This window comes from Pollachius pollachius (assembly GCF_949987615.1).
Source record: "Pollachius pollachius genome assembly, chromosome: 2".
NCBI lineage: Eukaryota > Metazoa > Chordata > Actinopteri > Gadiformes > Gadidae > Pollachius > Pollachius pollachius.
Window position 1 is genome coordinate 4,294,302 of NC_136935.1, and position 11,416 is coordinate 4,305,717.

At 47.0% G+C, this 11,416-nt stretch overlaps 1 protein-coding gene across 1 annotated transcript in view; it reads left to right on the top strand.

Moving 5' to 3' along the window:
- Window positions 1–11,416, top strand: part of itga9 (integrin, alpha 9) — a 56,568-nt gene that overhangs the window by 35,925 nt on the left and 9,227 nt on the right. Inside the window, 7 exon segments of the mRNA XM_079729032.1 lie at window positions 617–769; window positions 1,947–2,023; window positions 2,507–2,654; window positions 7,466–7,552; window positions 7,862–7,941; window positions 8,790–8,873; window positions 9,898–10,006. Coding sequence (XP_079585158.1) covers window positions 617–769; window positions 1,947–2,023; window positions 2,507–2,654; window positions 7,466–7,552; window positions 7,862–7,941; window positions 8,790–8,873; window positions 9,898–10,006 — 738 coding nt within the window.

Below are 11,416 nucleotides of genomic sequence, written 5' to 3' on the forward strand. Positions count from 1 at the left end.
AGGGATTTCGTTACAGATTTGCGTTAAATCGCGAGCAAGCACACCTGCGTTCGTGACCGGCACTTAAATCCAATATAGGGCATATCATGCTTAGTTGTTAATTCGGTTCCTTTGATTTTACACAAATACCTTAATATCTTATATTAGAGTTTAACGATGTTCTCTGGCAGTGTGGTAAATGAACGTCGACGCGCTTGAAGCTTGGAAACATGTTTCCATATTTGCTCCAACGCAAGCAGAATCTCCAGAGCTTTTTACACGTTTGTTGAGGACCAGCTGTTTTACAGGCTTGTTTTCCGTACAGTTCACCCAGTGTGAGTAGTTTCCACGGTGACGTAATGAGGCATGACTCATTAGTGCAGGTTAATGTAAGACGGCCGTGCCGTTTTGTGCGCTCTGGTTGTGATTCTAATTCAGATTTCTGATTGTGATATCTGATTTCTGATTCTGATTTTGATTTATATTCTGCTATTCTGTTATGTTTTTTGCGCTCTAATTGTGATTCTGATTGTGATTTGTGATTGTGATTTGTGATTGTGATTTGTGATTTGTGATTGTGATTTGTGATTTGTGATTGTGATTTGTAATTTTGATTCCTGATTGTGATTCCCTGCAGAAGGACGTGAAGGATGTGTTCACCGCCATCAGCTTCGAGGTGGCCTACAGCCTGGGCAAGCACGTCCTGGAAGGGGCTTCGGGCGGAGACCTGCCCGCCCTGGCCCCCGTGCTGCGCTGGAAGAAGGGCGGCAAGATCGCTGTGAAGAACGAGGTGAGGTGGCCAAATTGTGTCGGTAACACTTAACAATAGGGGTACATTAAGGAACGATTAATTCACATCACTGGACACTGACATAACTGTTAATGAACTGTTAGTTGGTTACTTTTACAGCATTAACTTATGTTACCTAATGGTTAATTGATGTACCCTTATTGTAAAGGGTACAACCAAATGTGTCATAAAGGCACTGGTGATCAAAGTCGTCATCTTTATCATTATCTGACCTCAACTGTTCGCACTAAATTGCACTATTGGTCGGCAATTCCAGCGATGTTCAATTATACAGGAAGTTGCATCAAGTGAAAATATCAGCTGTTCAATGTCAGTGCTGCGATCCTGTTCTAACATCAGCTCCTCTAGTAACCCAATCCAACAACTTCAGAAAAAACCTTTACAATAGCACGGCGTCCGTTCTCCACACATTTTGGTTCCGTTCATTTCCTCGATTATTTGGGTTGAAACTAACCTCCCCTCACGCTTCACGGCTGTGCACAAGCACAACCCGTGGCGTGTCTCGCCCATTACCTGGCTATGCATGTATGCAATACCTTGCGGTTAGGGTTATAATGACTGGAGGCCCGCTCCAGCTCCAGCACAGCATGGGGGGGAATGTTGACTTTAACCTGAGGTGGAATTCGAAGTCGACTGATTGATTTATTTTCTTAGCACCCTGCTCTGGGTCGACCGCAACACGGGCTTGCTTCTCGAGGTGCGGGCGCTCTCCAAAGCATTCGTGGCCTCCATTCATCAGGGATTCTGTAACACTCAATAACACGCAACCAAACGTGTCGTCCATGTGTCTCAATAGGAGATTTAATTTTAGCAGACGCTTTTATTCCAAGTAACTTACAGCGGTTCATACACACCTCGACGGCGGATTCAACCATGGCGACTTCCTGCTCATCGGGAGCAGTAAGGGTTAGGTTCTTGCTCAGGGACACCTCGACATTCGAACCAGCAACCGTACGGTTACAAGTCAACCGGCTCTACCTCCTGAGCTAAGCTGATCCACCCGTGATGGCGTGTCATTCGTAGCTGGATCGACGGGGTCCTAGTACACGCGTTGCTTCAGGAGAAGCAACACTGCCCCCTAGGTTCTGAGCTGTTTGTGTATGTAGGGCAGGAACATCATGAGGTCACTCACACCGTATACGTTTCTGTGTTCCAGACTTTCTTTGAGAAGAACTGCCTGTCGGACGACTGCGCCGCAGACCTGCGACTCAGCGGCCAACTCTTGCTTTCTGGGTACTTATATGCGTGTGTAAATGTATAAATATATCTATATATATCTGTATTCAATTCAACTTTACTTCTTGACAGTTTATGGCCAGCTGAGTTCCTTCACCCCGGCCGTCGCTCCCAGTTGTGAGGGAACAATCTGACGTAATAGACCCAGCAACCCTGGGGCGTGGGGAACAGGGCAGCCGTGACGCATGCTCAGCTCCAGAGAACTGGAGCGCGGCCACAGTTTTTCCCTCTCCTTCTTTTATAATTTCCCCCCGTCCCCCTGTCAGTCCTACTGCCATTTTGTCAACAAACACATGCAACTTTACAATCTTCAAAAGAGATGAAAAAAGTAAACGGCTTAAAAACGGCATAACTTCCCCAGGGGTTTCCTACAGCGATGAGTTCATGGAGTACGTCCTGTATTCTCCGCCCCGTCTATGTGTTAGGTCACCGGATTACATTGTTCTAGTGTGTGTGTGTGTGTGTGTGTGTTTCCTTTAGGTTGCACAGCAAGCCCCACTTGGCGCTGGGAGGGGTTAGGAACATCTCCCTCAATCTCACCATCTCCAACACCGGAGATGACGCGTATGACACCAACATCTACTTCAACTTCTCCAGGGAGGTGTTCTACATCAACTTCTGGCAGAAGGTGTGTTTTCTTAACGTGTGTGTGTGTGTGTGTGTGTGTGTGTGTGTGTGTGTGTGTGTGCACGTGTATGTGTGCATTTGGGTCTTTGTGTGTGTGTGTGTGTGCGTGCGTGCATGTGTGTGTTTGGGTCTTTGTGTGTGCGTGCGTGCCTGCATGTCTGCTCGTCTATGTGTGTATGTGTGTGTAAGTGTGCATTTTTGTGTTTGGGTCTTTGAGTGTATGTGCTTCTTTGTTTATTTGTCTGTGTGTATGGGTGCTTGTGTGTATGTGTTTATATTTATATTTATATATTTGTGTGTGTGTGTGTGTGTGTGCGTTTGTGAATGCAGTAATTGAATGCGAGCTGTTTATTTATTTACCGTAGTTCTATTTGTTGAAGTTGGTGCAGTTTGTGATCCATTCTGTAGTCCTCAGACCGGAGGTTCAGTGTTTGTGTGTCAGTGGAATCTGAGGAGGGGAGCCAGGATGGCTCTGGAGAAGGGCTGCATGGATAATTGTACACTTGGTCAGAAATGCCCATATTCTTACATCTGAGGCAATTAGCATCAAAGACAGCAGAAGACTGCAGAAGCTGCTTTTATGTAAAAAACAGATACTTTTTGTCTGTCAACGTGGGAGAAAGGTATTAAGTGTACCGAAAGCCTTTCAGGATGCGTAATGCTTTGCTTTATCGCATTATACGTTATTATATATTTAGATGGTATCTGTAAACATTGCGTCGTTGGTTTCGGCTTTACATTGTCAATATACAATATGTACACAAAAGGGGATCAGCTTAATCTACAATGCAGAAATCAAACCAAACAAACAAACTTTATTTTGTATTAATTCCATGAATAATTAAACGTAACTGGCGCATGTTACAAACACTATATGGTCCATACAGCTCAGCAGAGATCAGCATTTGTTAACCTCATCGTCTACATTGAAGGGCATCCTAAAGAGTGTGCAGACCGTCAGTATAAAGATACAGCATCGCTGATGTATATCGGAAGGAACGAGAAGCACAGAGCAGAGATAAACAGCCATGACTTAAGGTCCAGTTAACGGGTTTGAACACTGGAGAGGAGCAGGGAGGGCCTAGCTACAGCAGCACCAGAAGTAGAAAATGTTTAATGTGTGGGGACAAAAAAAATTACACGGGCTAACGCCAGGTCACATGAGGATAGCAGTTATCTTAATTAACCTCCCGCACAATCAGACAAGCTCTTAAGGGCGGATCGCACGCTGAACGATGTAACATCTATTAAAGTAATGTCCTGTAATGAAAATGAATTCAGACTAATTATCCCATGCAATTAGGGTACGGAGGGTGGTGTTGAACTGGAATAATAACAGAGACAACGCAGGCAAATAAAGCATTCAGATCTCTAGTGCGCTACACATGAAACCACACCGACCATCGGCTGGAAGCGGAGGCACGTAGAGCACAGCGAGGACATTCGAACTGTAGCTCAGAGTCAAGGTCCACCTCTCAATAACCCAGAGACCGCTCCTTTTTCGTTTTGTATGCTGCATGTTATGTCACGCTACGCCACGCTGCTCTCCTCTGTGACCTGCGTGTGACCCGCTAGTCTGCGTGTGACCTCGACCAACTGATCTGTTTCCCATCCTTCATCTTTCATGGACACATATACCTGAAACAGCCCTAGAGTTTCCCCGAGGTTGTGTGTGTGTGTGTGTGTGTGTGTGTGTGTGTGTGTGTGTGTGTGTGTGTGTGTGTGTGTGTGTGTGTGTGTGTGGGTGTGTGTGTGTGTGTGTGTGTGTGTGTGTGTGTGTGTCCGGCGTGCACCTGGGTTTGCATATGCTCCATCAATTCTAGCGAAGACAGCAGCAGACTTTATGAAAAATCGGATCGAGACAGACGCAGCCCCACGTATGATGTATTCCCCGTCGATGCACTGTATATTTCCTTAGGATTGGGATTACAGTTCAACGGACAATCTAATGGAAACGACATCACGTTAGGAATGAGTCGACCTTTAGAGTCAAGGAGTTCCAGAGGCCCGGCCGTGTTTGCATTGGAACCTGAGAAGTCCGGGCGATGGGCTACTCTGAGCAAATGGAACCGGAAGGGAGTACGGTGGAGTAGGTGACGAGGCAGCGACAGCCCCAGTTATGCTACTGTTTACCAAGCCCGGCGTCTCCTATTACTCCCACTACTCCCAAGGAAGTCCGGGGTGTTGTTGACACGACCCCCCTTCTGTGACGGAGTCGAACTCTGTCCCTAAATCCGCCCGGTGACTCCAAATGTAGGGTTTTTTTTTGTGATTCACTGTGAACCGCTGTTCTCGGCATGCTCGGGGCGTGCGAGAGATAGGAGGGATCTGCTATGGTTCTGTTGCTCTTGCAACACTAGCCGTCCGACTTCGACCTGCTGGAGGTGAATTACTTCCACGAGCCGATCATCGCTGGGCTCCCCTCCCCGCTGGGATCCACGAGACGCTGGGTTGATTTGCTCGGCTTTGTTTGGGTTAGGCTGTTTTTTTTTTCCTGTCTTTATGAAATATCGGAGACTGTAGTTATTTTCCCAGCTTACCCAGGAGCCATGTCGGGGCAGCGACGCCGTTGTTTATCTTTCCATCGGGTTTTAATAAGACTCCCTTCCCGACGGGAATGGAGAATGGATAAAGAACGCCGATATCTCGGTGTACAGTGCTGCCAACGATGATTGTAAATGAAATAATAATTTGATTTGAAAGAAATCGGTGTTCTGCTTATTTTTGGTATTGTAAGTTATAATTTTAAGTCTATAAACTATAAAACCCGCAAAGTTCATTGTTTGACTGACATTGTCGACACTAAACCCAAGTGAGGTGAGTAAGAATGATAAACTCCTGTCCTGGATAGCTTAACATGTTTATCCTCGCCTAAACACCATACCTTTCACCAACCACCAGAAAATGCTGCTATGTCTGCATTAAGACTCAGTGTCCTCCTCTCCCAAACAGCTTGAATCACGGGTCACTCTCCTTTAATCTAGGAGCGGATTGACGTAAAGTGTGCCTTCACACATGCTGTAAATGTCGGGGCTAATCCTCCAGCGATAGACGCTGGTAGATAGTCGAAAGTTGTGAGTGACCCTTTTGGAAAGGTCAAGAGCGCAGGATTGCTGGAGTACATCGAGACACGCAGTAAACCTAAAATACAGGTCTCGCGTGTATTGTCATTCTCACGAAAAGAACCACCGCTCTGCGTCGAAAGGCTCCTGCCGAAAGTGAAAGGAGTATAAACAAAAGTCAGTGATGGTTAATGGACCTACCATTCGTCAAAAACCCTGCCGTGAATTTCTCCCCCGTAACAGAGACAGAGCAGACAGTGTCAGTAAAGGGTGAGAATGTGAGGGACTGTTAAGCATGTCACGCTATATCATGCTCTCTCTCTCTTTCTCCCCCTCTCTCGCTCTCTCTCTCTCTCTCTCTCTCTCTCTCTCTCTCTCTCTCTCTCTCTCTCTCTCTCTCTCTCTCCCCCCCCCCCCCCCCCACTAACAGAGCTCCTCCCGCCATATGTCAACCCTCCCTTTGCTTTCTCGGCAGCAGCTAGGTGCATGATGGGTAAACAGGACATCACTTCCCTCCCCCACTTCCCCCAGTCCCTCCCAGTTCCCCCCAGTCCCCACCCAGTCCCCAAGGAGGGACACTGGTGTTTTCACAGCAGCACAGAGGTATACAGGAAATAGAGAGAATTCCAACACTGCCAGTTGCACAACCCATCCCCAGAAGCCCCCACCCCCCCCAAAAAAAATCCTCCAACCCTACTCCAGCCCTTGATTATCCTCCCCGGACCACACCCCACCCAAGGGGGCTCACCCTAGGATCCCTGCTGCTTGTGTTAGGAAGACGAAGTGCAGTGATGAAGGGCAGTCCAGGTTCCTATCGCTCCCCGGCCGGCGGGGAAGAATCTGCTGAATCAGGGGATGGCGAGTCGGCCGTGTGTGTGTGTGGTGTGTGTGTGTTTTGATAAGTGGCTCTTAAATGTGTCAGCACAGGAAGCACACAATATGGAACCTTCTCCCCTTTTCTTGGTCCTGTTCTATTATGGCTGTTCTGGAGGAATGCGTGCAGTGTATGAAGACTGAGTTCCAGCCCAGCCTGTTCGGGAGGCTGACTGCGTTACCTTCAGCCGATATCATGAGGGATCCAGGAGCTGTCTCTCTCTAGCCGAGGTCCTATCAATCGTTGGTCGTTGGGGGAATAGTGTCAGGGACGCTTGAGCGTGCGGCGCACAGGGCCAGTACACAAGGCTTCACTGAAGTGTTGCCGAAAAGAATTCCTTCCCCTCGCGGGGGTCAAGGCCCGAATGTTTAGACAGCGCAGCCGGCGAAGCTCCGCACTGTTTAGACAAGGCTCCAAAACACACGGCCTGGAGGCCGTCCAATTACCCTTCCAAAAAGATTTGTCTTTCCCCGCTTTTCTGTGTCCCATCTTTGCGTTTCTTCTAAAATAACGTGCATTTACAAAAATGTGTGTGTGTGTGTGTGTGTCTGTGTGTGGATACACTCGTGTGTGTCAGTGTGTGTGTGTGTGTATGTGTATACACTTGTGTCGGTATGTGTGTGTGTTCGTGTGTTGAAACACATGTGCCCCATGCCTGATTGCTTCAATCGTACTTTTATCTGGCGAGAACTCTGCAGCAGCACATTTTTGCCGCCGGGAGCCTTTCCTTCTGAATCTGTCCATCTCTCTCAAACTTACAATCTCTGTCTCTCTCTCTCTCTCTCTCTCCCTCTGTCTCTGTCTCTGCCTCTGTCTCTGTCTCTGTCTCTCTCTCATACTCTCTTGTCTGCTTCCTCCTCCCTGTTTCTTGTGCAGGAAGAGAAGGGCATTTCCTGTGAACTGGTCGAACTGGACTTCCTGAAATGCAGCGTGGGATTTCCGTTCATGAGAGCGCAAACCAAGGTGAGATAACCGCAGGGAGCCCAGAGACACAATGCCTCACAGGGGCCTCACCATTACACCAAAACCCTGCCACAGCAGTGTCTCTACTGTACTACTGCTCTGCGCCGTTCCTCGACCCAGCGCTCGGTATTTATAGACGCCGTAATGATTTGCGAGCTCAGCGGGAGCTCGGTGTGAATGTCGTCGCTCCTTCTGCCTGGGGTCGGATGCTTGGTTTGAATTATACGCCACCTTTAGGTCTAAACGTGAAGCGTCACCGCTGAACAACGTCTGGGTCCCTAACCTCCCGTCTCCTTCCTCCTCCTGCAGTATCACCTCGCCGTCATCTTCGACACTAGCCGGGTCTCCGGGGAAAATGACACGCTACGGTTTCTGGTCCAGGCGAAGAGGTTAGGATGAACGTGCTAGCTAGATGGTCAGGCACTTGTTTAGCACACAGAAATCAGAAGCGAATGCACTTGTGTTCATATGCATGTCATCCAATGCATGGTAAGTCCTTCAGTAATGTTTTTTTTGCTGGTCCATAGCCATTCAGGTGGCGTAATATTAATCCAGTGAAAAGCAGAAATCTATTTATTTTTTGGATTTGTAGGTAGTAAATGCATTCGCCCACAGTTGGATTGCATCGCTGACAATAACAATCCTCAAAATCCATATCCACTTTGCCATGGACTCAGTACACTGTTTATTTTGGCTTGGCAATAATCGCTCATCGACTTTTGCAAACAGAAAGCATTTGTAAATAATGTGAGGGGATAAATGAATATCATAAGCTTCTTATATAACCTTACCTCCCCCTCTTTCTTGAGCTCTCTGTTGTCTTCTCTCTCTCTCTCTCTCTCTCTCTTTTCCCTCCTTCATTATTCCTTCTCTCTCTCTCTCTCTCTCTCTCTCTCTCTCTCTCTCTCTCTCTCTCTCTCTCTCGTTTGCTATTCCAAATGTCTCTCTCCCCTCTCTATCTCATTCTCCTCATTCTCTCTCTCCCTTCCCATGTATGAACCACTGACAATAATTACCCCCTAAATCCATACCAACTTTACTGTGGACTCAGTAAACAGTTTATTTTTGCTCGGCAATAATCGCTTATCGACCTTTGCACGCAGTAAGCATTTGTCAAGAATGTCAGGGAGATACATTATTAGCCCTAGCTTATACATCTGTAACGTATCATTGTGTTAGTGTAGAATGGATTTTAAAGAAGAGCTGAGTGATTCTACGTCTGTGTCTGTTGTTGCAGTGCGAACCCTGAGCACAAACTGGAGGACAACACGTTGGACCTCTCCCTGCCTCTGATCCACGAGGTCGACACCACCCTCAGCGGGTAAGACACTTTCAAGACTTAAACACAAACAGCTTTATCACTGCAGAGATGTCTGTTTACTATTAGAGAAACCCCACCCGTGGTGTGTGTGTGTGTGTGTGTGTGTGTGTGTGTGTGTGTGTGTGTGTGTGTGTGTGTGTGTGTGTGTGTGTGTGTGTGTGTGTGTGTGTGTGTGTGTGTGTGTGTGTGCTCTCTGTGTGCTGTGTGTCTGGGGGATTTGTCCTTTGTGTGTGTGTGTGTGTGTGTGTGTGTGTCTTTGTCTGTGTGTTTGCGTGCGTGCGCGGGTGCGTGCGTGTGTTTGCTTGTGTGGGCCACAGGTTTTATCGGTTAGAATTAATAGAAACTGGGATTGGCGTTCCTGAGCTGAAGGGGGTGATGGGAGGTGATGTGGCTTCGGAGGGGGGCAGACGGTAGGGGGGGATGTAGTTTGAAGTCTGGAAGTTCCTCTCTTTGAAAATGCTCTTATCTCCAGCCCTCTATCACTCCTGGTGTTGTTGGTTCAGAGAGAGGCTCCCCATGCACCAGGAGGGCTCAGGCAGCTGATAAAGCTGCCTGTTGTCTTTAGAAGCCGCAGAAAAAACGGAAAGGAAAGGAAAGATGGGCAGAGCTGACTCATGTCACAACAGCCGAGGAAAACTCCCACGGGGAGGAAAGAACTAAACCTCCACAACATTGCTTTGGACCACCTCAAACACCGTTTTTTTTCTGACATTCGCTATTTGTTATTTTGTTGTTGTTGCATTCAAACAAACCAGAGGCTTTTTGGATGCGTTTACACATTCAACTAAACATTGATCTGGTTCTACTGTGATCTGGTCTAACCACTGGCCTGGTTCTGCTGTGATCTGGTCTAATCATTGATCTGGTTCTGCTGTGATCTGGTCTAATCATTGATCTGGTTCTGCTGTGATCTGGCCTAATCATTGATCTGGTTCTGCTGTGATCTGGTCTAATCATTGATCTGGTTCTGCTGTGATCTGGCCTAATCATTGATCTGTTTCTGCTGTGATCTGGTTCCCCACAGAGTGGTGAGCCCCAGCTCCTTTGTCTACGGCAGCTCCGTGGACGCCTCGCGCTTCGTCCAGCTGGAGGACATGGAGTGCAACTTCCAGCCCCTCAACCTCACCTTCCAGGTACCGGAACACACCGGAATCAGGACATTATGCTAGGGGATTCACTGCAGTATTCACTACAGGACATAATGCTACAGGATTCACTACAGGACATGATGCTACAGGATTCACTACAGGATTCACTACATCATTCACTACATAGCATGATGCTACAGGATTCACTACAGGATTCACTACATCATTCACTACATAGCATGATGCTACAGGATTCACTACAGGATTCACTACAGTATTCACTACAGGACATGATGCTACAGGATTCACTACAGGACATGATGCTACAGGATTCACTACAGGATTCACTACATCATTCACTACATAGCATGATGCTACAGGATTCAATACAGGATTCACTACAGGACATGATGCTACAGGATTCACTACAGTATTCACTGCAGTATTCACTACAGGACATGATGCTACAGGATTCACCACAGTATTCACTGCAGTATTCACTACAGGACATGATGTTACAGGATTCACTACAGGATTCACTAAAGTATTCACTGCAGTATTCACTACAGGACATGATGCTACAGGATTCACTACAGGACATGATGCTACAGGATTCAGTACAGGATTCACTAAAGTATTCACTACAGGATTCGATAAAGTATTCACTGCAGTATTCACTACAGGATTCACTAAAGTATTCACTACAGGACATGATGCTACAGGATTCACTAAAGTATTCACTACAGTAATCACTACAGGATTCACTAAAGGATTCACTACAGTATCACTACAGGATTCACTACAGGATTCACTACCGGATTCATAACAGGGCATGATACTACAGGGTTCACTACATTACAGTATTATACAGTACATGATGCTGCAGGATTCACTACAGTGTTCAGTACAGTATTATACAGTACATGATGCTGCAGTATTCACTATAGTATTGTACAGCACATGGTGCTACAGATTTCACTGCAGGATTCACTACAGTATTCACTACAGTACATGATGCTGCAGTATTCACTGTAGTATTCTTAAGTACATGACGCTATGACGAAGCACTCATGTGCCTCCTGCAATGCATGTGGTAAATATTAAAAGGTATTTATAGGTATAATAAAGCAGTACCATGGGTACATTGGCCAGTTAGAGAACATTTCAGCCACAATGTTGACAGCCATAGGTTGTAATATGGATTATGATATTGTGTATGGTGGAGTACGAGCATCTAACTCTTGTCTGTCTGTCGTCCTATGTCTCTCTCTCTCTCTCTCTCCCTCTCTCCCCCACCATCCCTCTCTCCCCTCTTTCTGTCTCTCTCTCCCCCTCCTCTCTCTCTCTCTCTCCCCCTCCTTCTGTCTCTCTCTCTCTCTCCCTGTCCTCTCTCTCTCTCCCCTCCCCTCCTTCTCTCTCTCTCTCTCTCTCTCTCTCTCTCTCTCTCTCTCTCTC